Source organism: Bufo bufo, chromosome 6 (assembly GCF_905171765.1).
Source record: "Bufo bufo chromosome 6, aBufBuf1.1, whole genome shotgun sequence".
NCBI lineage: Eukaryota > Metazoa > Chordata > Amphibia > Anura > Bufonidae > Bufo > Bufo bufo.
The window spans coordinates 81,248,992-81,276,497 of NC_053394.1; the positions used below are offsets into that span (position 1 = coordinate 81,248,992).

The following is a 27,506-nucleotide window of genomic DNA, read 5'->3' on the forward strand; positions in this document are numbered from 1 at the left end:
ACTCCAGCGGAGGAGAGGGCCATACCGCAGAGGCCACCAATTCAGATCTAGAAGAATCCGCCACCTGACGAAGGAGCTGTGCAGTAAGAACCATAGTATGTAGTGGTAACGCAAATACCACTCTCTCAGAAGTAGGCAGCGCCTGCCCCGCCGGCGCAACTAAAGGGAAGCCGTAAGGCCATCCGTAGGAGCCATGGCACCATACTGCCCCAGTTGAGAAGAGCTAGCTTTAACACTTTACCTGGAAGGCTCTGAACAGGAGCGACAGCAAGCTAGTGTCAGGGTAGAACACCCCAACTGAGGGGGGACTACAGAGTCAGTGAACACTCGACTCGTTGAAACGTACTTCCAGAATATGCGAAAATGCATATGCACTACGTAGTGATGAGGACAATGTCCTGCTGACTGGAACCGAGGAGGCCCATGGAGAAGGGTGGTCTGTAGGACCCATAAATGTTGCTAGGCAACTCCTCTGAGAGGCAGAGGATGGCACAACCATGCCCCAACACCGAAGACAAGAAGGATACCAAGTGGAAACAGCGACTGTATCCACTGGCGGCACCCATACACTGCCGATGCAGAGCACCGGCATCCGCGGGTATCAACTGTTGCCATGCCCCACAGAAGAAGCTAAGGCATCTAGTGCCGTGGCGTAGTTGAACTGTAGCAATCTAAGATGCTCAGGTATTCCCCTGTAAGCGGATCACTTGTGGAAGGGGAATACAACAGGAAGCACGGTGATGGGGAAAGGTTAATGCATGCGAGAGGTACAGAACCCAGTGGAGATGCAATGCCGCCACTTACCGAAGGGGGGGATGCATACGTCCAGCACTAAACCCAGTGTAACTGTACATCCACCTACCGCAGGGGGCAGAACATAAGGCAAGTACTGTATCTGTAGTAGTGCAATTACTCCGCCTATGGAAGGGGCGATGCCTACGACAAGTGCTGCCAGCGGAAGTGGTCATGCTCACGGCAGGAACAGAATGCAACGGCAGAGAGATTACGTGTTTATAGAAGGCAATGCATATGGCGAATCCAGCACCCAGTGAGAGTGCAATTACCCCACTAAGAGTTAATGCCTACAGTAAACACTGTAACCAGTGATAATGCCAGAACACCACATATGGAAGAGGCTAATGCATAACCCAGTGGAATGCAATAAGGTCCCCTAAGAGGAAAACGCCCACTGGCGTCACTGAACAGCGCTCTAGCATCTTGTTCACCTGTAACGCCTCCGGTAAGTATTGTATGCAGCAGTGGTGCAAAACTCCGCCTGAAGGAGGGGGTAATGCAGACGACAAGGACTGCTGACTACCGCGGACGCAATCTTAAGATTGCAACGGATTCGAGTGAGAGTCCGAATCACAATATACCACCCTTCCTCGGACCGAACCTCTCCAGGAATGGAGGGGTGTGTCTGAGCAAGACCATAGGGAGGAAGGGGGGGGGGTGCGGAGGCGGCCAAGGAGAAGTCCTGCTCTGGCCCTCTTACACGCAGTTCTACCGTTTAGAAGCTTTCCCGTGGCAGCTGTAGGCCACACAGGTGGAAATACATCAACCAAACTACCCAGAGGGTGGAGTGGGAACTAGGGGTCCGACCACTAGAGTGCGTAGGCGGAGCCTTATCAACCAAACAACCCCAGAGGATGGATGGGAACTTCCAGAGGATCTCCACTGAATCTCGCGGGTGGAGGATTATCAACCAGACGACCCCAGGGGATGGAATGGGAACATCCAGAGGTTCTGCGCTGGATGGCGCAGGTGGATTTGATCAACCAGACGACCCCAGAGGGTGGAATGGGAATACTCCAGCTGTCCTCCCTGGATCTGCACAGGTGGAAGATTATAAACCAACGATCCTGGAGGGCGGATTGGGAACTATGAGAGGTCCTCCTTTGTCCGTATAGGACATGGGCCCATCTTGGTACCACACAGACAGGGGGGGGGGGGGCCTGCGGTGACGAGGCAGAGATGCAACACTGTCTCTGAAGGGGACATCTACCTAGTTTTTATTTTATTTTTTTACTCGGATGCCCAAATGACAAGTGGGCAGGAAGGGATTAACTATTTTAACTTACAGGCACCTTGTACTGAAGACAGAATCCTCAGAATATCTGGAGCAGGCTGCAGGAGGTGGCTGGCCAGAAGGGGTTAAGCTGCCCTGAGGTAGGGGGCGGGGCCAAGCACTTCGGGGAGGGGGGTAGTGGCGGGAATAATTTGCGCCTGTTATTAACCCCCTAGTGCTCTGACACCTGCGATCCTACCTAGGGGGGAGCCTCGCTGCTCCCTTTTCTGTTTTTTCTGCCGATGCAGTTGTCCACGGCCGACCGGAGTCCGTTGGTCTGCCGGGGCGCAGAGGGGGCCTGGAGTAGTACGCCATCGAAAAAACCTCCACTAACGCGGGCCAACAGGAAAACACGCTGGCCGGAACACCATGCTGTGCTCGGCTGATCGCGCAAGTGTTAACCCCCTCCGGAGCGGCGCATGCCCCTTCACTGTAGCACGTCCGCTCCCGTAAGGGGTGGATCATGGCAGTAGTGTCGGGGAGCGGGAGCCTCCTCCGCTCCCCTCTCTGCATGTCTGACTGAGCGCTCCCAGACACTCATGGCGGTAGTGTCGAGGAGAATTGCCCTCGAACTTCCTTGCTTGACAGCGCAGTAAGCGCTAGGCTCCGCCCCCCGAGCGCGGCACATGTCTGTGCCCCAGCGCTAAGTGAATCGATGGCCTGGAGCAGGCATCTACTTATCTGTCCAGCCGCCATCTTCACCCCTCCTCTTGTTCAAGCAGGGTCACCCCTTCAGCTACTGGCACCGTAGTGGCAGGATGCTGGAAGAGGGACTTGGACAGGTGACCCCTTGGCTGGCGGGATGCAGGGAGCGAGGCAGCCCTGGTTCACCTTGCCTTCTTGCGGGGGGAGGAGGCAGCGTGGCGAACCAACGCTGGCGTGCTCCCCCCAGGAGAACAGGGAGGCGAGGCGACCACTGTTTCCCCCCCTAAAAGAAGAGAAAAAATACAAACTAAAATAAAAAAATCTTGCCTCCTATTGACACTAGAAAAAACTGAAGCTCTCTCTCTCCAGGCTGGAGGGGGTTTAGCTGCCAGGGGAGGAGCTAACAGCTTTATCTAGTGTCAACGCCTCCTAGAGGACATAGCTAAACCCACGGTCTCTGTGACCCCCAATGAATATGAGCGAGAAAATTAATGTGTCTAACTCATATGCAGGTGGTTAAAAACTCTTTATTTTGCCTCGCAATACATTGCTTTTACGTATTTTTTAAGTATGTGTGTCTATAATATATACTGTATATACTTGCTTGTCTATCACTGTTCATACGGCATAAAAGCCTTCAGCTTCCTTTGCCTGCCATTAATTGTCAGCTGTATTGGTATACTATATATTTTTATATATGTATATACAGACCACAGTGTTTGAAGCCCCCACCCAAAAGTTAGTATAAATAGCTATATATTAAGTAGCCTCTGCTGGGACCATAAGCTGTGGATAGGTGCCCAGTAACGACCTTGCGGTCATCGATAGAGAGGTGTGCACATCTGTGCAGGATATTGCACTGCCAGACCTTGGCACTCCTGTGCTGCCGAAACTCAGCGATTGTGGCGTTCCTGAAACTTGGGGGGTGTCTAGGCCTGACACCAACATCCTCTAGCACAGATGTTGCCTTTGGAACTTGAATTTAGAGTTTGATGACGTCACCTACACTAGCAACTGCAGAGTTCCAGAAGCATAGGAATGTGCAGGTCCGAGAGTAATTAAAGGGGTATATATCTGTTTGGCTGCAGCGGTCGCATGCGGTATACAGGCATGCCAACAATGCATTCATGAAAGCAAAGCCTGTAGAATCCAGTGCAACTGGAACAGTAATGGGTTTGGAACAGTACCGGTAAGTATACATTTTTTTTTTTATTATTTTAATAACTCCAATGTATTTTGAAGAAATAAAACACAAAATTTACTTTAGAAGCCTCTGGTCTGGATGCAGACGGCCCATGGACCAGGGCTTCTTTGCGACACCCAGAACTGGACACACTATGCTGCATAGACACTACGATTATCTGTCATTTATGTTAGATTGTCAGCAAGGGGTTAAGATGTTTATTAACTGTGGAAAATTATGCTTTTTTGTGTAAATGAGACACTAACTTGCTGAAATTTATAGACCATTCAAAGTAAGAACAGACGTCACTGACCTCTTTGTCCACCTGTTGAATTTGCTTTTTTGCATCAGCCAATTTCTCCTTTAAATCTACGTAGTCCTCTTCTTTTCTCTGAAGCTCTAGCTGTACTTTTTTCAACTGGTTGTCTTTTTGTAAAATGTCTTTCTTCAACCTTAACACCGCAATAGACCAAAAAAAATAAAAAATCCAAAAGGAAAAATAGATTGAGAATCTTTTGCGTAAGACAGATACAAGTATGGAGCACTTCATCAGCAGAAAAGCGGACATTGCTAAGTAAGGCTATTTTCACATTTGAGTTCTGGCATGGGATCTAAAAACCACAGCAAAACGCATCCGTTTTAATAATACAACCGGCTGCATCCATTCAGAACAGATCCGATTGTATTATATTGAAAATGAAGAAATCGGCACAAAAACCATTTTAAGTCAATGGGTGCTAGATTAGGTTTCTTTCGAGTTCCCCCCAAAAAAAACGGATCCTGCGCCATCGACTTATATGTTTTTTGGTGCTGGATCCAGCTTCTTCAGTTTCCCATACCGCACACCAAAACGCTGCTTGTGGTTTTGTGTCCAGCAGGCGAACGCAACAAACCGGAACGGAATTCATTCTGGTGCACTCCGTTCTGGTTTGTTCAGCTTTGTCCTCGTTGACAATGAATGGGGACAAAACTGAAGTGTTGTCTCTCAAAACCGGACAACATAACGCAGATGTCAAAGTAGCCTAAAACCTACACTTGTTATCTCATTCACAGTCTAGCTTCTGTACAAAAGGACCATGCTATGAATGAGATAATGGCATTAGACATCATTCACAACGGATGTAAGTTTTGGCTAAGAGTTTAAATCCCTCCCCTAAATCATGGATAAAAGTCAAGCTCAGACTTACAGTTCAATATCTCCGGCTGACTCTTTGACTTGCTTCTCTGTCTTGTTCTTAGTAGTTTCCGCAGCTGTAAGTTCTTCCTGTGCTACTCTATTTTTTTGTTCCAATTCATTCTTATCATCGTTTAATTTCTTCTGGTTCTTTTCACATTTCATGTGTTCTGCCTGGAGTTCTGCCAAGCATTTCTCCAGTGTTTCAATAGCAACTGATTTTTCTTTGCCCTCTTCTTCCAAGCTGTTAAGCTTTTCAGATTTCTCTTTGTAAGAATCCACAAGGAGTCTTAGGTCCTGTATACGTTGGCTATTAGATGATAACTGATTCTTATAGTCGATTTCTTGCTTTTTGAGGATCTCCAAATGCTTGCTCGCTTCTGACAATTGTTCTCTAAGCTGGACAATAAGCTCCTCTTTTTCCTTGAGTAGAAAGTCTTGGGAAGACCTCTTGTTCTCCTTTACATCTTGAAGCATGGCCATTTCGTGTTTTAGGTCACCAAGTTGTTTATCAAGCTGCAACATATGCTTGTTCTTTCTAGAGGATTCTTGAAGAACATCTTGACATTTTTTCCAGAGACCTTCAATGGCATTATAAAACGCACTCTCGCGCCCAGACGTCATTTTTTCCACTTGACATTTGCTTTGCTCAGGGTTCCTCTTGATGGACTCTTCCATTATATCCGTTACATTAAACTCCACCACGCCAGAGTCCTGACTAAGATCAGTCTTGCCAAAGTCATCCAACTTACTCTGAATAGTTTTGATCTGAGCAACCTTATTGGCAATGTTTAACTGGTTCTGATCTACCTCCTCCTTTAACACACGAATGGTTCCTTCCATGTTGAGCGCAAGATCTTTTTGCATTTGCAGTTCGGAGACCATGCTTTGATTTTTTGATTCCAAGGCAATTAACTTATTTTGGTATTCAGCAAGCTTTTCTTCCAATTCAACAACGGACTGAGTGAGCGTCACTGCTTGAGCTTTATAATTCTCGTTCTCAGCTTTAACATCTTCCAATTCACGCAGTATGGCGCTTTCATCTCTGTTCTGTAAAGCAGCTTTATGCTTTTCATTGCTTTTCATGCGATTGTGATTAGGGTCAATAAAATCTAAAAAGGGTAAGTTAGAGCTTAGTTAAAGGATCATAATACAGCATATCAAAATTAAGATACATTTTTTGCGCACTTTAATGGCAAAGGAAGCCTACATGGCAGAACTATATGCAGCGTAGACGAGACAAACGTCAAACTGAACCCGGAGTTTTAAATATTCCAGAAAAAAGAGGAAAGCCATGACTGAAGAAGTGCAGATTTTCAAATGATGACCATCAAGGTATAATTAGTGGGGCTCCAACTAATGGGACCCCTTCAATCGGCGGAACGAAGGGGTCATCAAGTGAAAACTGAACAAAATCGTTAAAATAAAAAAAAAAGGGGGGGGGGAGATAATAAAAATACTAAGGAGGGGAGAAATTGTTTTTAGAATGGCTTCTCTTATTCCATAAGTGAGGTCAATTAGGAGAACATACCCTGCTACTTTGGTGCGGATCTGTCTGGTATCTGCACAGACAGATCCGCATTGATAATGCAAACGCTTGTATCCGTTCATAACGGACCCGTTTGCATTATTCATTAAAAAAAAAGTCTAAGTCAAAACGGATCCGTCTTAACTTACATTGAAAGTCAATGGGGGACGGATCAGTTTTCAATTGCACCATATTGTGTCAGTAAAAACTGATTCATTCCCATTGACTTACATTGCAAGTCATGACGGATCCATTTGGCTCCGCATCGTCAGACGGTCACGAAAACACTGGAAGCTGCGTTTTAGAGACCGTCTAAAAAATACAACGGAGACCAAACGCAGCCAAACTGATGTATTCTGAACGGATCCTTATCCATTCAGAATGCATTGGGGCTGAACTGATCCGTTTTGGGTCGCTTGTGAGAGCCCTGAATGGATCTCACAAACGGAAAGCCAAAATGCCAGTGTGAAAGTAGCCTAACCTGTCCCCACTCCTGACACATCTGTTTTTACTAAATTGTATTCCACATGAAATAACCATTCTGGAGCACGCTCTTCCTATCAATGTAGGTCATGTAGTTCCTGTCATTGTAAAGAATACATTGACAGTCGGGTGTTTGGGGGGCGGGGGGTTGGATGTCTCTACACCCTTGAAGTTTCCATGCAGAGCTTCCAGCGTCAGATTCTGCAGGAGCACACAACTTTGACAAGGGAATATTAACAACCAGCTGTCAATGTATTCATAAATTTATAGGAGGAATAACAGATGAATAGCACACTGCACAGTTCTATGAAAGATGCTCCAAAAATATTCCATGGGTAATACAAGAGTTTACTAAGGCCTCTCTTTCACACGAGTGTTATGGATTCTCTCAGGGTCTGTTAAGGTAAAAATGTATGGTTTTGCACACAAATTTAGTCAGTCTTGTCTGCAACTGTGTTCAATGTTGAATTTTTTTTACGCACGGGTGCAATCAGTTTTTGATGCGTTTTTCATGCACGTAAAAAATAAATAAAGCTGAAGTACAACTATCTACATCTCCTAGAACATGCTGCGATTTTTCCTGAATGCTGAAATAATGTGTAAAAAACGATGCCCATGTGCACAGACCCGCTTATAAGAATGGTTCAGGATTCAGTCCGGATGCTATGAGTTTGCGGAAATCTCGCTCGTGTGAAAGAGGGGACATGTTAGGATAACAGACAGGTCATCGTTAATGCAAACAGAACAAAGCCAAAAACCATGTGGCGGATTTGGATTTTTGGCTTGATACATGCAAATATTTTTTTCCCGCCGCATCTGCATGTTGGTAAAAGTGCCTCAAACTTTTTTATTTTTTTTTGGATGGAAGAAAACATTAACCATTTCCATTGGTTTGTCCACCCTTTATTAATGCAAATCAGTGGTGCTGACAGGGAATGTACCAGTCCAAAATTATTGTTAAAAAAGTTGAGTGATTATAACCATCACACAACTTAAAGTGTTTCTACCACCACATTTTGACCTAATTAGCTGTCTGACACTAGCGATCCGCTAGTGTCTGCTGTACCTAACCATGCTATTGTAATTCCTTTCTCTGCATCGGTTACCCTAAAAAACGTAGTTTTATTGGTATGCAAATGAGCCTCTAGGTGCTATGGTGGCGTCTTTTCGGCACCTAGAGGCTCCGTCCACTCACCATTTCTGCCGCCCAGCGCGCTCCAGCCCGCCCCTCTGCTCTAGATTGACAGCCTACTCGCGCCTGCGCCGTGTGCTTCTGTATTCGGTGCAGGCGCAGTGACTGTTGGACTGCTCCCTGCGTCGTAATCGGCGCAGGCAAGATACTGGCGCAGGGAGACAGTCACTGCGCCTGCGCCGAATACAGAAGCACACGGCGCAGGCTGGAGCGCGCTGGGCAGCAGAAATGGTGAGTGGACGGAGCCTCTAAGTGCTGAAAAGACGCCCCCATAGCACCTAGAGGCTCATTTGCATACCAATAAAACTACGTTTTTTAGGGTAACCGCTGCAGAGAAAGGAATTACAATAGCATGGTTAGGTACAGCAGACACTAGCAGATCACTAGTGTCTGACAGCTAATTAGGTCAAAATCTGGTGGTAGAAACCCTTTAAGTGATCTTACAATATTTTTTGAAACTTCATCTGGTTGACATTGATGTAGTGCAACTGATACAACAAATGATTAGCATAAAGACCTATCAACTTGCTTAGCAAGCCGGCTACCCCTGACCTAGGGCTTATGCAGACAACCGTATATTGGGTCAGGATTCTTTTTGCAGATCGCACGCAGACCTAATCATTTCTATGGGACTGCAAGAAAATGGGACTGCAAAAAGATGCAATTAGAACCTTGCTTAAATGCTGAATTGTTTGTATGTAATTTACTCAGCCTCCATCTATTACATGAAAGTGCCATCATATTGGACTTGTAATTGCATCTAAAATAACTTTGCTTTCTAAACAATAAAACACTAGCACCTCCACCAGATTTGGACGTTCAGATCAGACCTTACTGAATTACTTAAGGGATATTGACCATCTGTCCATCTAGAAATTCACACAACTCCCATTCTCAGCAAACTGAGGAGCATCATAAATCATTACAGATACTCAACTAAATCTAAAGAAGTCCTGCCATTCAGAGAAAGCTGGGGAGTCGATCCAGAGTTATTGGAGCATTTAATTTCTCACCCATATTCATTGGGGGACACAGAGACCGTGGGTTTAGCTATGTCCTCTAGGAGGCGTTGACACTAGATAAAGCGTTAGCTCCTCCCCTGGCAGCTATACCCCCTCCAGCCTGGAGAGAACTTCAGTTTTTCCTAGTGTCAATAGGAAAGACCTGAAGATTTTTTATTTTAGTTTCTTATTTTACTCCTTTTACAGGAGGGAAACAGTGGACGCCTCGCCTCCCTGTTCTCCTGGGGGAGCACGCCAGCGTTGGTTCGCCATGCTGCCTCCTCCCCCACAAGACGACAAGGGGACCAGGGCAGCCTCGCTCCCCTGCACCCCGCCAGCTGAAGGGTCACCCGTCCAAGTCCCTCTTCCAGCTTGCTGCCACTACGGTGCCAGTAGCTGAAGGGGTGACCCTGCTGGACCAGAGGAAGGATGAAGAAGGCTGGACAGATAAGTAGATGCCTGTCGTACCCCCCCTCCCCCCGCCCCTCCTCCTCCTCCTCCTCCTCCTTTCCCGCCTGACCGCCAGCAGGAGGGCTCAGTGCAGAACTCTGAGGATTGTTCCTTTCAGGGACACAGCAAGGGGGCAGAAAACTGATTATTCCTTGGCTGCAAGCTTTTTCCCCTCTCCTCCTCCCCCCTCTCTCAGGAGGCAGTGAAGGGGTCACCCTGCGGTCCTGACATGACCGACCGGCAGGGTGATTTTTTACTATTACTCAGCGCTGCTGAGGAATATTCTAGGGGAGACAGTTCGCGCTTCGGCAGCAGGCGCAGGGCCAGGAGCGGAGCAAAACGGAGTCGCAGCGCTTCAGCGATATCACCAGCGCTTCCTTAAGTCAGCAGCGACTCTCTCAATTCCCCTCCTAAAGTGGCCCAATGTATATAGGGTGCGATCATAGGGTTTTGTCTGCGGTCATGGCACTGAGGGGGTTAATTAGCAGCGCCGATGGATCCTCCCTTCAGTCCGCTGAAGATCGTCGGATGGAATCCTTGACAAAGTCCCTTTTTGCAGCTACGGGTTCAGCCCTTAGGCCCGTATTCGCCTCCACGTGGGTGGCAAAGGCAGTCTCTGAGTGGGGCAGCCAGCTGGACCAGGACTTGGTTTCCGAGGTCCCTGCTCAAGATCTCCGCTCCTTAGCGCAGTTGCTCATCCAGGCAGGGAAGTTCCTCTGCGAGGCGTCATTAGACGCTGGCGCCCTCATGGCGCGCTCCTCAGCGCTTGTGGTCACCTCACGACGCAAACTTTGACTGAAGGTGTGGGCAGCGGACGCCACTTCCAAGCGTTCCTTAGTCTGTCTCCCCTTTGCCGGCACCCGTCTCTTTGGTTCTCGGCTGGACGAAATTATTTCTGAGGCCACAGGAGGAAAGAGCACCCATCTCTCACAGCCTAGGGCCAGGCGGGCCTTGCACGTTAGGTCAAGTTCCTCACGTGGCAGGCCCTTTCGTCATTTCGCTAGCTCCCGCGGCGAGCTCCTCCGCTGGGGGAGGCGGGTTTACTTCCCAAGATAGACGCAAAAAGCAGTCCTTTCGGGCACAACCCTTCTGGCGTCCCAGGCCTCAGGCCGCTAGACCCCCTGCGGCTAAGCAGTCCTCAGCCTGAAGGTGCACCCTGCCCCCCTGGGTGGGGGGCAGCCTCCTCCTCCTCCTCTTCCAGGACGTCTGGCGGAACCACGTGTCCAACGCTTGGGCGCTCGAGATTGTGTCCTCGGGATACCTGATGGAGTTTATGTCTCTTCCCCAGACAGGTTTTTTCACTCCCGCCTTCCACGGGACCCCGAGCGAGCGGCCACCTTCTCCCAGGCCATTCAGTCCCTCCTGGACCGGTGAGTCATCTCTCTAGTTCCCCCAGCAGAAAGGTTCAAGGGGTTCCATTCGAACCTTTTTGTGGCCCCCAAAAAGGAGGGCTCTGGGCGCCCTATCCTGGACCTCAAACTGTTGAACAAGTTCCTCCGCCTCCAGCGGTTTCAGATGGAATCCCTTCGTTCCGTAATTGCTTCTCTAGAGCAAGGGTAATTCCATTCGGCCATAGATATCCAGGACGCATACCTCCATGTCCCCATCACGCGGAGTCACCAGCCCATCTTCCTTATGCCTTATCTGGACGACATCCTCATCAAGGCCCCCTCCTTTGCTCAGACATTGAACAGCGTACAGATCACGCTGGAAACTCTGGCACGTTTCGGGTGGTTGGTCAACCTGCAGAAGTCATCTCTGACGCCCTCCAGACAATTGGTCTTTCTGGGTATGCTTCTAGACACGGATGCGGCACGGATTTGCCTTCTCTCCGGACAAGCGACTGGCCTTACACCGTTCCGTGAGGGTTCTCTTCGACTGCAGACTTCCGGCCATTCGACTCTGCATGAGGACATTAGGCAAGATGGTCGCCCGTTTCGAGGAGATTCCCTTTGCCCAGTTCCACTCTCGCACGTTCCAGAGAGCGATCCTGTCCTCCTGGGACAAATCTTCAGAGAGCCTGGACTATCCCATCCGCCTCTCTCCTCAGGTGCGGTCGTCCCTTTGTTGGTAGCTATTGGTCCCAGTTCTGGGAAGGTCATTCCCTCCGATCTCCTGGACAGTTGTTACCACCGACGCCAGTCTTCTGGGTTGGGGAGAGGTGTTCCCTCCCATGACAGTCCAAGGCACATGGTCTTGGTCGAAGCTCCCGATCAATGTCCTGGAGCTCAGGGCGATTCTTCTGTCCCTCCGGTACTGGAGCCACCTCCTGAAGGGTCGCCCCGTCAGAGTCCAGTCGGACAACGCCACGGCGGTGGGGTACATCAACCACCAGGGGGGGGGGGGACACGCAGCCTCGCGGTGATGCAGGAATCTGCTGAGGATCTTACGGTGGGCGGAGGCCCATGTACCAGCAATTTCAGCAATCTACATCCCGTGTGTGGAGAACTGGACTGCGGACTTCCTCAGCAGGACCACGATAGATCCGGGCAATCTGTCTCTGTTGGGGTCACCCCGAAGTGGACTTGATGGCCTCAAGGCTCAATCGGAAGCTTCCCACCTTTCTCTCCTCCGCAAGGGATCCGGAAGCTTGCGGCGTGGATGCCCCGATCTCCTCTTGGCAGGGGTTCTCCCTCCTTTATGTGTTTCCCCCCTTCCCCCTCCTGCCCAGGGTTCTACAGAAAATCAGGATGGAGGGCATTCCAACGATCCTTGTCGCCCCAGATTGACCCCTTCGCGCGTGGTACGATGACCTCATTCTCCTTCTGGGAGACGTTCCTTGGTCACTGCCACTCAGACGACCGGTCTTCCATCAGCATTGAAGGTCCCTGAGTTTTTTCGCTGGATGTTATCCGCACTATGATTCAGGCTAGGAAGCCTGCCTCGTCCAGGATCTATTACAGGACCTGGAGGTCCTTCCTGGGTTTCTGTGAAAGCCGCAACATTCCTCCTCTGTGTTTTTCTCTCCCTGCGGTCCTGTCCTTTCTTCAATCGGGGTTGAACCTTGGTCTGACCCTTAGCTCTTTGAAGGGTCAGGTCTCTGCGCTTTCTAGTTTTTTCCAGCGCCCTCTGGCCCCCCCTCGGGCCTGTAAGGACTTTTCTTCAGTACCTCCGTACCGTCCTCCTTTACCGCCTTGGGATCTGAATTTAGTCCTCTTAGCGCTCCAGGCTTCCCACTTTGAGCCTCTCCGACTCCTGTCCTGGAAGGTGGTTTTCCTTGTAGCTATCACTTCCATCAGACGGGTGTCTGAGTTGGCGGCGCTTTCTTGTAGAGAACCCTTCCTGGTTCTTCATAAAGAAAATGGTTCTCCGGCCCGTTCCTTCCTTTCTTCCGAAGGTGGTCACCGACTTCAATATCAACAAGGAAATTGTCCTTCCCTCTCTGTGTCCCTCTCCTTCACAACCTAAGGAAAAGGAGTTGCATTGTTTGGATGTTGTCAGAGCTCTGAGGATCTATTTGACAGCCTCCACTCCCTTCCACCGTACAGACTCCCTTTGTGTCATTCCGGAGGGTCCTCGCAAGGGATTGGCAGCCTCCAAGGTGGCAATCGCACATTGGATTCAGGCTGCAATTGGGGAGGAATACCGCGCCCGGGACAGGGTTCTGCCCTTAGGGGTCACGGCTCACTCCACCATAGCGGTGGGCGCATCTTGGGCTTGGAGGAATCGCGCTTCGGCTGCACAGTTGTGTAAGGCGGCTATCTGGTCCTCCTTACATACCTTCACAAAATTTTATCAGGTGCATACTTATGCATTGGCGGATGCTGCCTTAGGCCGCATGGTCTTGCAGGCAGCAGTTTCCTAGATGCCTGCAGGAACGCTGTTCCATGGGTCTGTGGTTTTTCCCTCCCTGTGGACTGCTTTTGGACGTCCCACAGTTCCTGTGTCCCCCAATGAATATGGGCGAGAAAACAAGATTTTTGTATAACATTGTATAACTCTTTGTGGTTGTTGCTGGTTAGAACCCCTTTGGGTTTTCGGCATGGTTGATGTTCCATGTTTTTTTCTTGGTTGGCTTGCTTCTCCTACTGCTTGTACACAAACTGAAGCTCTCTCTCCAGGCTGGAGGGGGTATAGCTGCCAGGAGAGGAGCTAACAGCTTTTACTAGTGTCAACGCCTCCTAGAGGACATAGCTATACCCACAGTTCCTGTGTCCCCCAATGAAGAGCGAGAAAGATTTTACTGGTAAGTTATACAAAAATATCCTTGTCTGGGTCGCCCCAGTTGTCTTCTCACACAGAAGAAGCAATCCAGTTTAGGTCCAAACCGTGCTCCCCTTTTCAAGACTGATTCTTCTTTTTTTTAAGGATTGGTCCCAAAAGCAACAATAGCAATATCTGTGCATGAGGATTTTGATTTGTCACATACATTCATCAGACATAAGTCTGTAACGTTTTCTGAAAATTGGGGCTTAAAAAACAGCAGTTACAGAATATTGACATATTACCCAGAGAAAAGGCCATCAATATGAAAGTACTAGAAAATCTGTTTAAGGGGTTAAAATCATTTTAATAAAAATGGTCATTTGCTGGCAGCTCACTGGTCTGACTCACAAAGTGAGGAGTGGAAGTCCCAAGTGGGGTACCACCTTCTAGGTAGGACATCCACATACCCTAACAGAGTGCATGTCGGTGAGACAAGCCCTTTGATGGGGGTTTGAGAAGTTTTGACATTATCACCTATCCACAGAATAGGGGATAACTAACCGATCGTGGGGGTCCAACTAGGGCTGAAACGATTACTCGATTAAATCGAGTAATTCGACACAAAAAAATCCTCGATGCAAATTTTTTGCATCGAAGATTCGTTTGTGTCATGTGACCACGGATCGGGAGTGAAGCGCTTGCTATTACTCCCGCTCCGTGGTCTCCTGCGGCGCTTGGAATACTTACCTTTCCAGCAGGCGGCCTCCGGACACTCCACAGTACGTCCATGGTCCCGCGCTGCTCTGACCTCCTGACGTACGCACGCCGTGACCCGACGCACTGTGTGACGTCAGGAGCAGAGCAGCGCAGAACGATGGAGTGTCGGCAGCGCCCCTGCTGGAAAGGTAAGTGGATGAAACCGAGGGGGTGGGGGCAGAGCTGCTGATGGCACAAGGGGGCAGAGCTGCTGATGGCACAAGGGGGCAGAGCTGCTGATGGCACAAGGGGGCAGAGCTGCTGATGGCACAAGGGGGCAGAGCTGCTGATGGCACTTGGGCTGATCGCACAGTGGGGAACAAAGGGTGTTGGGGGCTAATGGCAGGGCGTCTGAGTTTTTATAAAGGAAAACAGTATTATTTTTTTCTTATTAGATTACTCGATTAATCGTAAAAAATAATCGATAGAATACTCGATTACTAAAATAATCGTTTACTGCAGCCCTAGGTCCAACCACTGGGACCTCCACCGATCCTGAGAACGGGGGTCTTATTCTCCTGATCTGATAGGTCGAACATGCGCCCTGCTGCGTTATTCATTCTCTATGGGACCGCCGAAAAAAGCAGAGTGCTGTATTCTGCTCTTTTAAGTGGTCTCATACACAATGAATGGAGAGCAAAGGCTAATACTCAACCCGACATTCCACCAGATCAGGGGAACAGGAAACCCATCCTATCGTCATCGACTGACAATCAGCTATTTGAAGAAGAGGCAGAGCTCCATGCGAGCGCGACTTCCTCCTCATTACACTGCCCATCGTTTCAGAAGTTTCACTTGAATGAAGCAAGAACTTATAATTACCGAGCAACGCCGATTCTGGCGTAAACTGTGCCGCAATGTGTCACATCTAGCTTTGGCGAAATTAACTGTGCCTAGCCCAACAAGGGGGCGTGTGGCTCATGGAAGGGGCACGAATTCACAGGACAGGACACCCCCTAATATTCGATATTTAGCACCACTACTCCGGAATAAAATTCATCCCAAACTAAGCCAGCCAACTTCATCCAGCCTGAGCCCCAGTGATAAATCTGGTGCAGGTCTAGCAGGTGCAGCCTGTCTAAGGGTATGCCATCTACAAGGTTAGGGTTCATGCACCAAAACCTATTTATTTTTTTCTGTTTCCATTCCAGTTTTTTTACAGGTCCGTCTGGCGAAACATTCACTTCAATTGGTCCTCAAAAAAAATAAAAAAAGGAGATGACTCAGCGTGCATTCAGTTTGTCCGTTCAGCAAAATAATAGAACATGTCCTATTCTTGTCCGTTATTGCGGACAAGGACAGGCATTGTTACAAGGAGTCCGGAAAAAAACAAGATTTTTGTGGACTCCCCTGTAAAATCTCTCTTTCTCGCTTAGTTCATTGGGGTACACAGGACCGTGGGTATAGCTGCTGCTGCCACTAGGAGGCGACACTAGGCTGAAAAGTGTTAGCTCCTCCTCTGCCGGCTATACCCCCTCCAGCCTGGAGAGAGCATGTCAGTTTGTGCCCAAGCAGTAGGAGAAAAACATGCATGAAAGGAACCATAACCCAACCAATGTCAGCGGGACCGAACCAGAACTGAGGACCCTACCGGCAAACCAACCGCCATCACCTGCAGCAAAAATAGAACAATAATGGGTGGGAGCTGTGTCCCCCAATGAACTAAGCGAGAAAAAGATTTTACAGGCGAGTCCACAAAAATCTTGTTTTCTCGCTCGTATCATTGAAGGACACAGGACCGTGTCCAAAGCAGTCCACCGGGAGGGAAGAAGCACACACCCATGGACCACGTCCTCACGCAAGCTCAAGACACCGCTGCCTACAAGACCTTGCGGCCCAGAGCGGCGTCTGCTGATGCAAAGGTATGCACCTGGTAGAACTTGGTGAACGTGTGCAAGGAAGACCAAGTCGCTGCCTTACACAGCTGTGAGGCGGAAGCATGGTGGAAACGAGCCCAAGAAGCACCCACCGCCCTGGTCGAGTGGGCTGTGATACCGGGAGGTGGTGCCTTGGCCCGGGAGCGGTATGCCTCAGCAATTGCCGAGCGAATCCACCTGGCAATCGTCACCTTAGAGGCTGCCAAGCCCTTGCGAGGACCTTCAGGAACAACGAATAGGGAGTCCGTACGGCGGAACGACCTAGAAATGGACAAGTCAATCCTTAGAGCCCGAACCACGTCCAGCTGATGGAGAGCTCGCTCCCTAGGATGTGAGGGAGAGGGCAGAATGAAGAGATAACAATGTCTTCGTTGACGTGGAAGGCTGAGACTACCTTCGTCTGAAAAGCAGGTACCGGGCGGAGCACTGCCTTATCTTGGTGGAAAACAAGAAAGGGGTCCTTACAAGAAAGAGCTGCCAATTCCGAAACGCGCCTGATGGATGCGATTGCCACCAGGAATGCAACCTTCCAGGAAAGGATACAGAGGGATACAGCGTCTAGAGCAGGGATCAGCAACCTTCGGCACTCCAGCTGTTGTGAAACTACAATTCCCAGCATGCTCCATTCATTTCGATGTGAGTTCTAAGAAGAGCAGAACAAGTTTGCATGCTGGGAGTTGTAGTTTCTCAACAGCTGGAGTGCCGGAGGTTGCCTACCCCTGGTCTAGAGGCTCAAAAGGAGCAGATTGGAGGGAACTGAGGACAAGGTTCAAGTCCCAAGAGGGCAAAGGGGGGGCGATCTGGAGGGACAGTGTGAGCCACCCCTTGTAGAAAGGTCTTAACCGGGGCCTTTTCTGAAAAAAAATTTTACAGCGCCGACACTTGTCCCTTCAAGGAACTAAGAGAAAGACCCAAATCCAGACCCGGCTGCAGAAAGGAAAGGATGGTGGGTAGCGAGAAGCGCAGTGGCAGGAGGCTACGTTCCTCACAGAAGCGCAGAAAAGACCTCCAAGTCCTATAATAAATTTTGGGCGACACTGGTTTCCTGGCCTAAATCATGGTTTGGACAACCTTGATAGCGACTCTAAACGCTGGTGGAAGACAGGTCAATCTGGAGCAATGAGAATAGTCTGTATGCCCTCCATCCCGATTCTGCGCAGGACTCGGGGCAGGAGAGGGAATACGCACAGTAGAGAGAACCCGTCCCATGGAGTCTGGATGCCATCAAGTCCACCTCAGATTGACCCCAACGGAGACAAATGGAGCCGAACACCTCCTGGTACAGAGACCACTCTCCCGGGTCCACGGTCATCCAACTGAGGAAATCTGCCGTCCAATTCTCCACTTCCGGAATGTAAACCGCCGATAGAGCTGGTACATGATTCTCCGCCCACTGCAGGATTTTGGCCGACTCCATCACCGCATGATTGCAGGTTGCCCCTTGGTGGTTGATGTAAGCCAATCCTGTGGCGTTGTCTGACTGGATCCGAATCAGCTGGCCCCTCAGGTGAGGGGTCCAATGGAGAAGCGATGGACGAATGGCCCGGAGCTCCAGGATATTGATGGGCAGTTTGGACTACAACTGAGACCATACGCCTTGGACGGGGCGGGAAAACTCCGCCCCAACCCTGAAGACTGGCATCAGTGGTAATGACCGTTCAGAAGACCGGGAGAAAGGACTTCCCCGCCTTCAAGGTTGGGGCCGAGAGCAACCACCTGAGTGCTGAACGCACGCTTGGGGAAAGGAGGATGTGCCGGTCCAAGGACTCCGGTGACTTGTCCCAAGACGATACAATTGCTCGTTGAAGGGTACGGTGTGAAATTGTGCAAACTGAATTGCTTCGAAGGAAGCGACCATTGCACCCAAGACCCGCATGCAAAATTGGATTGATGGGAACCTGCTTCGGAGGAGAAGACGGACCAACTGCAGAAGGGCTAGCCGCTTGTCCAGAGGGAGGCGAACTAACGCTGCGTCCGTGTCGAGGACCATACCAAGAAAGGTGAACCACCTGGTGGGACGTAGGGAAGACTTCTGGAAGATAACCAGCCAGCCAAAGCGTGTCAGGGTATCGAGAGTGAAACATAGACTGTCCTCGTTCTGACCGAAGGTCGTCGCTTTGACCAGGAGGCTTGACTGGAACGGCCACGGAGACCCCTGGCGGCCCGGGGAACACGCCTGGAGAGGGTGCGACCCGAATCGCGGGTAGGACCGAAAGTCGGGGCCTGAGGAAGTGAGGTGGCCGGACTGCCCAATGGTGGCGCCAGGGGACAAATGGGAGGGGGTCTCTAAGTGCTTCCCTGTGGCTACAGGAACACAGAAAGGTCAATCTGTAGCAGATGCCTTCTGTTTCCAGGAAAGCTGGGTGATACGCGAGAAGGAGGAGGATGGAGGGGGGGGGGGGGGGGGGGGAGTTTAAGCACTCCCCTGTGGTCCAGAAGAGTGGACGAAACCCAAAGAGAGAAAGCGGGGGTAAAATACTCACCTATTCCTGAGTACTCACCTCATCTTCATCCTCTTCTTTTCACACTCCCTTAGTGGACCAGCAGGGTCACCTCTTCAGCAGCTGGCACCCGAAGTGGCAGGAGTCTGGTATGGCGGGAGGGTCTTAACGGATCCAGGTGACCCTTTGGCTGGAGGGAAACAGGGGAGCGAGGCTGCCCTGGTCCACCTTTTCTTCTGTGGGGAGGTCAGGCGGTGAGGGAACAGACACCGGTCTTGCTCCCCGGGTAGACAGAGAGGCTAGGCAACTTATAAATAACAAAAAGGAACCTGCCCTGCAAGCAGGGAGGTCCGCCTCCTACAACACTAAGCTAAAAACTGATATGCTCTCTCCAGGCTGGAGGGGGTACAGCCGGCAGAGGAGGAGCTAACACTTTTCAGCCTAGTGTTGCTTCCTAGTGGCAGCAGCAGCTATACCCACGGTCCTGTGTCTCCCAATGATACGAGCGAGAAATAAAAGCAAATCTGCATCATATCTGCATCAAAATCCACACAACTTCCACAGCAATTCCATTACGTGTGCATGTAGCCTTATGAGTACTTGAGGACTAGTCGTGAGTTACCCGGTTCTAACAGACACCACAAGAGCATGGCGCCTTTCTACATATCACTACCGTGCAATATCATCTGCCCCAACACGCAGCTCCGCGTTACATACAATGAAATCTTTTTAGGATGTCCACACAAAACTGTATTACAAAAGTAGACTTCAAAGAATATGGCCAGTACGTTTAGTATATATTGGAGCCAAACTCCTTTACAAGATTGCCTGGTCTGGATAGAGGGGCGGTCTTCTCAGAGAAAAAGCTGAAAATAATTGCACTCAAATAATAGATACAAAAATTATATATAGACTAAAACCTTATTCTGATATTAAATAAATCTGAGATTCTTAGCCAATATATTTTGCTCAAACACATCTGGTCTTTCAGAGTAGTTTCACAGATTTATGTACCATAATCATGTTCACCTATCATGATCTAAGAAGTCTTTACATGACCCTCTAGACTCCCTTTGATGATGAAGTCAGAGAATCTCTGCTTCAAAAAACTTACCAAGCAAGACAGCACAAGTATACTACCGTAAAACCACATGCATTAAAGGCAAGAAGCAGAATTTCCTAGTCACAATAATTCACGAGTATTCCAAATATATGAAACAAGACCTCATGGACATGCCTGTATCTTTCTTCAATGTGCCATCAGTTTAACATAGGCGCTAGGGATCTGGCAGGCGCACGGCGGTTTTCTTCCAGCTGATTCTTGGCATATTTGCCGGTTTGCGGCTGGATCTCTGCTGGTCTCCATTATAGTAAATGGGGCCGGACGACTGTGCGGTAGCTTCCGGCAATCCCTGCAGGAACAGCCTGTCGCCTCCCTAGCGCTGGATAGCAGATTCAACAGGGTTATCCACAGATCCATTTTTTTAATAACGGATTTGTGTACGCGATCTGAGAATTTCACTGCAGGTCTTACTCTGGTTCCAATGCATATTAAAGCTGTTTTTCTCAGATCTGCTTTCTTGCAGACTGAATATCAGACGAAGCCAGTAGGTGAAACGCGTGTCAAGGTGGACACTTTTCCTGGCGGTGCGATACCACAATTTCAAGATGTCTCAGGGAATGTGTTTAGAGCATTGTTTCCTTATTTTGGGCTTTCCATATTTGGAGTTTTTCATGGCCATCATATACAATTATTGTGATAGCAGTATTTATTATCCAACATTGGTATATATGTGGCTGTTACCATTGGTGTGTATTATCATTTTGTTTGATTTTTGTCACTATACACATACCATGTTTGATTATTATACTTCCATTTATATATCTTTTTTTTTTTTTTTTTTTTTTTTTTATACTATTGTATCTGGGTAATTTTTTGTACATATCCGGTGAGAGAGAGTGTGGGTTGCACTGCCGGGTGCACTCAATTATTGGGATGTTCTTTCCCTCCAATAGTTTACAGCCATACAGATTTTAAATGATTGGATAAAATAAATATGATATTTTTATTTTTGGCTTGCTCTTTTTTTATTTTATTTTTTGGAGACTGAAAATCAGATACAGGCATGTGCATGGGGCCTATGGAAAAGGAAAATGCAGTCACACTGTTAAGGACATAACGTGGTATGTTAGGTAAAGCAGATATGGTAAGCCAACATATTGCAGGCAATGCACTATTTCCAGGGTAGAAGGGACATGCAGTTAGTTTGGGAGTACAGAAAAATTAGAAGAAGCAGAAGTACTTACAAAAGTAAGTGTTTTATTTTAAATTAACATACAAAAGCATAAATGGAAAGTCTATAAAGTGCTAAGATCATCGCCATTTTACATCTATGGAAAGCCCAGACTTTCTTCTTTTCAAGCGATAACGTTTGCGGTTTTCAGCATTTTGCCTTTGCATGGAGACATAGGAAAATGGGTTTCTGGAACTTGGCGGATCTGCACAGATACCTTTCTTTGATGGAGGCTGTTCCTCGGGCGGCTGGCAGGAATCAGGTGGTCGCTTCCGACTTGTGTCACTGTCGACGTTTACCATTTCTCTTTGAAGGGAATTTAGGGTTTTCTCCTGTAACAACGGAAGAAAAAAAATTATTGAAGAGAACCAAGTACCTACCAGCTCTCATTATGGCCTGCGAGGACCAAATCAAACGTACCCAACTACCCAAAATTTTACATTGGAACTTAAGGCTGTAGTACACTTTCACATTAGCAGGGTCCGGCAGGCTGTTCCGGCCGTACTAACGCTAGCCCATGTGTGCCGCCGTAAGTCCGCTCCAGCCCCATTCACTATAACTGCATGCTGCAGTTTTTGTCCGGCTGCATCTGTCACCCGTCCCCATTGTAGTGAATCAGCTGGCAGACTTCCGGTGGCACACATGGGCTAGCGTTAGTACGGATCCGGCAGGCTGTTCCCCTGCCAGACCCTGCTAACGCCAATGTGAAAGTAGCCTAACGAACGTACTTATGAACACTTGTTAGCCATCATCTTTCAAACACTCATTCTTTGGGCAATTGTGATTTTTTTTTTTTTTTAAGCATGCTTAAAAATCATTGTTTGCAGGCGGCAGATGGTGAGGAGGACAATCGCTTGCTTAATCGTCCTGTGTAATCCAGGGTTTACACTGCATATTATACTTTACATATTAGCTGGAAACCAGTAATGCATAAAATAAAGGATTGGAGCCCGGGTCTTTATGACTGGGCAAGTAGAAATCCATCCATACCCTCCCCTGCTCCTCCCCAACTTCTGTCACCGGCACACCTCAATACACATTAAATGGTCAAACACCAAAATAATCAGGTTCTGTAGAGTTCATGTAATGTGTATGGTCAGCTTAAAAGGGACCTCTCACCACCATGTCTGTTCTAATAAATAATTATTCCACATGAAATAACAATTCTGGAGCTTTTATTCTTATAAGTCTTTCATAAGCGGGATGGTAGTACACACCTGTTGATTATAGGAAATGATGCTCTAGCATTGTTTCACAGAAAATGCAAGTAGTCACTAAAACAGACATGTCAGCAGAGGCAAAAGGTCCTCCTTAAAAGGAACCCATCACCTCCTCTGACATGCCTGTATTAATAGCTTTATGCATTCCCCATGTAATAACATTTCTGGGTCATCTATTCCTATGGCTCTATGTTGTATCAATCCTTTATTTCTACTAGAAGTTATGAATGAATTGCTAGCAGTCTGCAGTAAGGGTACAGAGGGGTGGTATCCCCGCACAGTCTCACTCTATCAAGTCAGTGCTCCCATTGTCAGTCTGTACAGGGACACCCCCCCAACTGGTTACCACCCCTCTGTACCCTTACTGCAGACTGCTAGTAATTCATTCATAACTTCTAGTAAAAATAATAAAGGTATTGCACAACATAGAGCCATAAGAATAGATGCTCCAGAATTGTTATTACATCGGGAATATATGAAGCTACTAAAGTAAACATGTCAGGGGTGGTGACAGGTCCTCAATAAGTGTTGTTCGGCAGCGCATATGAGGTGACACATTGGGCTGGGACAGACTCGAAGCTCTGGGAGGGCTGAACAGAGCTCCAAAATGAATAGCTATGTTTCCATGAAAAACAAATCCTCATGTTCATAAGGCAAATAAGTTCAGATCTGCAACTGAATTTTAGTATATTGTTCCAGGATAAGAACAAAATATCGGAATGGCTGGATTCGGCATAGACTGGACACAGTCAGCGTTCAATGGATCTCCTTTAATATAATGGGGTCTGCTGGATTTTCGTCATGAAAGCTGGCAATTTACCAGACAACATAGTTCTGCATGCTGTTGTATCCATCCTTTTTTGAATCTGCTAGGGAGGCTCCAGCTGCAGATATGAACCTAACCTTATTACAGTTGCAAGAAAAATTATGCGAACCCTTTGGAATGATATGGATTTCTGCACAAATTGGTCATAAAATGTGATCTGATCTTCATCTAAGTCACAACAATAGACAATCACAGTCTGCTTAAACTAATAACACACAAAGGATTAAATGTTACCATGTTTTTATTGAACACACCATGTCAACATTCACAGTGCAGGTGGAAAAAGTATGTGAACCCCTAGACTAATGACATCTCCAAGAGCTAATTGGAGTGAGGTGTCAGACAACTGGAGTCCAATCAATGAGATGAGATTGGAGGTGTTGGTTACAGCTGCCCTGCCCTATAAAAACACACACCAGTTCTGGGTTTGCTTTTCACAAGAAGCATTGCCTGATGTGAATGATGCCTCGCACAAAAGAGCTCTCAGAAGACCTATGATTAAGAATTGTTGACTTGCATAAAGCTGGAAAGGGTTATAAAAGTATCTCCAAAAGCCTTGCTGTTCATCAGTCCACGGGAAGACAAACTGTCTATAAATGGAGAAGGTTCAGCACTGCTGCTACTCTCCCTAGGAGCGGCCGTCCTGTAAAGATGACTGCAAGAGAACAGCGCAGACTGCTCAATGAGGTGAAGAAGAATCCTAGAGTGTCAGCTAAAGACTTACAAAAGTCTCTGGCATATGCTAACATCCCTTTTAGAGAATCTACGATACGTAAAACACTAAAACAAGAATGGATTTCATGGGAGGATAAACACAGAGGAAGCCACTGCTGTCCAAAAAAAACATTGCTGCATGTTTACAGTTTGCACAAGAGCACCTTAATGTTCCACAGCAGTACTGGCAAAATATTCTGTGGACAGATGAAACCAAAGTTGAGTTGTTTGGAAGAAACACACAACACTATGTGTGGAGAAAAAGAGGCACAGCACACCAACATCAAAACCTCATCCCAACTGTGAAGTATGGTGGTGGAGGCATCATGGTTTGGGGCTGCTTTGCTGCGTCGGGGCCTGGACGGATTGCTATAAATCGAAGGAAAAAATGTATTCCCAAGTTTATTAAGACATTTTGCAGGAGAACTTAAAGAGGACCTTTCACCGATCCGGACATTGTGAACCAAGTATCATGACATATACAGCGGCGCCCAGGGATCTCACTGCACTTACTATTATCACTGGGCGCCGCTCCGTTCTCCCGTTATGTCCTCCGGTATGTTCGGGGACTTGGTTATAGTAGGTGGAGACTTAAGGGCGTCTCTTTCTCCTAGGCTGTAGCGCTGGCTAATAGCAGCGCAGAGCTCACAGCCTGGGAGAAAAAAAAAACTCCCAGGCTGTGAGCTCTGCGATGCAATTGGTCAGCGCTACAGCCTAGGAGAAGGAGACGCACAGCAGAACAAGGGCAGACTCCGCCTACTATAACCAAGTCCCCGAACATACCGGAGGACATAACGGGAGAACGGAGAGGCGCCCAGGGATAATAGTAAGCGCAGTGAGATTCCTGGCCGCCGCTGAATATGTGATGATACTTAGTTCACAATGTCAGGATCGGTGAAAGGTCCTCTTTAAGGCCATCTGTCCACCTGCTGAAGCTCAACAGAAGATGGGTGTTGCAACAGGACAACAACACAAAGCATAGAAGTAAATAAACAACAGAATGGCTTAAACAGAAGAAAATACGCCTTCTGGAGTGGCCCAGTCAGAGTCCTGACCTCAACCCGATTGAAATGCTGTGGCATGACCTCAAGAAAGTGATTCACACCAGACATCCCAAGAATATTGCTGAACTGAAACAGTTCTGTAAAGAGGAATGGTCAAGAATTACTCCTGACCGTTGTACACGTCTGATCTGCAACTACAGGAAACATTTGGTTGAAGTTATTGCTGCTAAAGGAGGTTCAACCAGTTATTAAATCCAAGGGTTCACATACTTTTCCCACCTGCACTGTGAATGTTTACATGGTGTGTTCAATAAAAACATGGTAACATTTAATTCTTTGTGTGTTATTAGTTTAAGCAGACTGTGATTGTCTATTGTTGTGACTTAGATGAAGATCATATGACATTTTATGACCAATTTGTTCAGAAATGCATATCATTCCAAAGGGTTCACATACTTTTTCTTGCAACTGTATATCATGCTAAAGTGATTGGTCCAAATATATATTAAAAGCCATTGTTGCGACTTTCTTTTTTTGAGTTGGCTAATTATATGCGAGACATGATGGCCAGGCGACTGTTTGCTCAACAATTATCACCCAGGCTTCCCTATAGGTTTGCACATGTAGTAACAAGAACAAAAGGCAAAACGCAAGTGGGTTCAAACAGAAGCTCAGGGCAAGCAGCTCCACACACACAGATCATGGCAGGTGGCTGTCTTCAATGGACAAGCAAGAAGTTACCTGCAAGACTAAAATCTAAACTTTGCAACTTGAGGAGGTCTGGGCTGGTTAGGACAAACTACTGATCTGCTTTCTTTGCATCCTGTCAGAATGTTCAACCATTTTCTTGTTAGTTTACTTTTCTGCTGATACTAGAGACTGAGGAAGATCAGCAACAGTCTTATGACATATGCCTTTTCCGTGCCCTTCTGCCTAGGAAATCTAATGCTGCCAAGGTTTACTTACATAATCTTCACATTTAGCCTCCCAGTGAGATATAAGGTCTTTAAGCTTCTCAATCGCTGTGTCCTTCTGCTGAATCATGTCCATTAGTTGATCGATTTGTTGTTTCTGTGACAATAGTGTCTTGAGGAGGAAAAAGATGAATTGAAACAATTACTGTAAAAGACACAGATGTGGATGCAGTAGGGAAGTGCACTAAACAGGTCTTACCTTGTCAGACTCTTCAAGCTGAAGTCTTGTTCCTGTGCAATGGCTCACCTGCCTTGCCAGATCTGCAGAAACAGATTTACAGATGTAAGATATTAAACATTTGGATTTATGCAGTAAATAAATGCAGTCATTGGCATGTCCTTAGTATGTATGTGCTAGTATGCAGAGCCGCTAACAAACGTTAAAGGGGTTATCCGACACTAACAAATGGGCCCCTCACACAGATTCTACTTACCTGGCTCCCTGCGCCGCTCCTGGTCCCCACACGGCCACTACCGCTTCTCCCCGTGCCAGTGGCAGGAGGTGACGGGGATGAGCCTCCCTAGCATCGCGGATGACGCCAATGAGGCTCGTCCCCGTTACCGCTGACATTGGCTGCTTCCCCCTGACACCAGACGTTTTCATCCGCGCATGTGGGGACCAGGAGCGGCGCGGGGAGACAGGCAAGTAGAATCAGTGTGAGGAGCCCGGCATATGAGGGAGCATTTGTTAGTGTCGGATAACCCCTTTAACTCTTGCTTCTGATGGATCTCAGGCTACTTTCACACTCTCGTTTTGTGCGGATCCATCATGGACAGATCCGTTCACATAATACAACCGTCTGCATCCATTCAGAACGGATCCATTTGTATTATCTTTAACATAGCCAAGGCAGATCCGTCTTGAACACCATTAAAAAAGTCAATGGCAGCGTTTTGTGTCCGTCTACAAAGGGGAATGGAGACTGAACTGATGAAAACTGTTGCGGATTGTTTTCCATTTAGAATGCATTAGAATGCAAACTGATCCGTTTTGGACCGCTTGTGAGAGCCCTGAACGGATCTCACAAACAGAAAGCCAAAACGCGAGTGTGAAAGTAGCCTCAGTCGTCTATTACATACACCGTGTTGTCCTATGTGCAGCCAATAAAATACACATATTGCAGAAAACAACTTTCATGGGCATAATTAGCAGTTTAGTGGGGGTGCAAGAAGCAAGACCTGTGAAGATAAGCTGATTGCTACAGTGACTTTAATCTGACAAAACTTCTTACACATTGCTTTAAAAAAAAAGCACTGGCAAAAAAGCAGGCGACAGCCATCTCTTGGACGAGAACAGGCATTTCTATCATAGGGCAGGCCGTGTGTGTTGTGCATTTTGCCAGTACCTGCAATTAGCGGACCACAGAAAACACAGTCCTGTAAATGTACCCTTACAAAGTGCTCAAGTGAATAAGTTCCCCTTGTATTGCACTTGGTAAAACAAGCAGTAAAAAATCTTTAGTACGCTTTCAATCCTGTGCATATGAAAAAGATTTTGTAGAATTCTATTCACCGAAAGATACTGCGTTT

General features: G+C 47.7%; 1 protein-coding gene across 2 annotated transcripts in view; it reads right to left on the reverse strand.

Annotated features, from left to right (window-relative positions):
* Nucleotides 1-27,506, reverse strand: part of KIF20B (kinesin family member 20B) — a 146,661-nt gene that overhangs the window by 70,847 nt on the left and 48,308 nt on the right. For both annotated transcript variants that reach the window (XM_040436643.1, XM_040436645.1), the window contains exons 17-21: nucleotides 26,176-26,237; nucleotides 25,969-26,088; nucleotides 21,456-21,570; nucleotides 5,084-6,182; nucleotides 4,210-4,348 (exon numbers count right to left, since the gene is read on the reverse strand). In XM_040436643.1, the coding sequence (XP_040292577.1) occupies nucleotides 4,210-4,348; nucleotides 5,084-6,182; nucleotides 21,456-21,570; nucleotides 25,969-26,088; nucleotides 26,176-26,237 (1,535 nt within the window). The remainder of the gene's footprint in view (nucleotides 1-4,209; nucleotides 4,349-5,083; nucleotides 6,183-21,455; nucleotides 21,571-25,968; nucleotides 26,089-26,175; nucleotides 26,238-27,506) is intronic.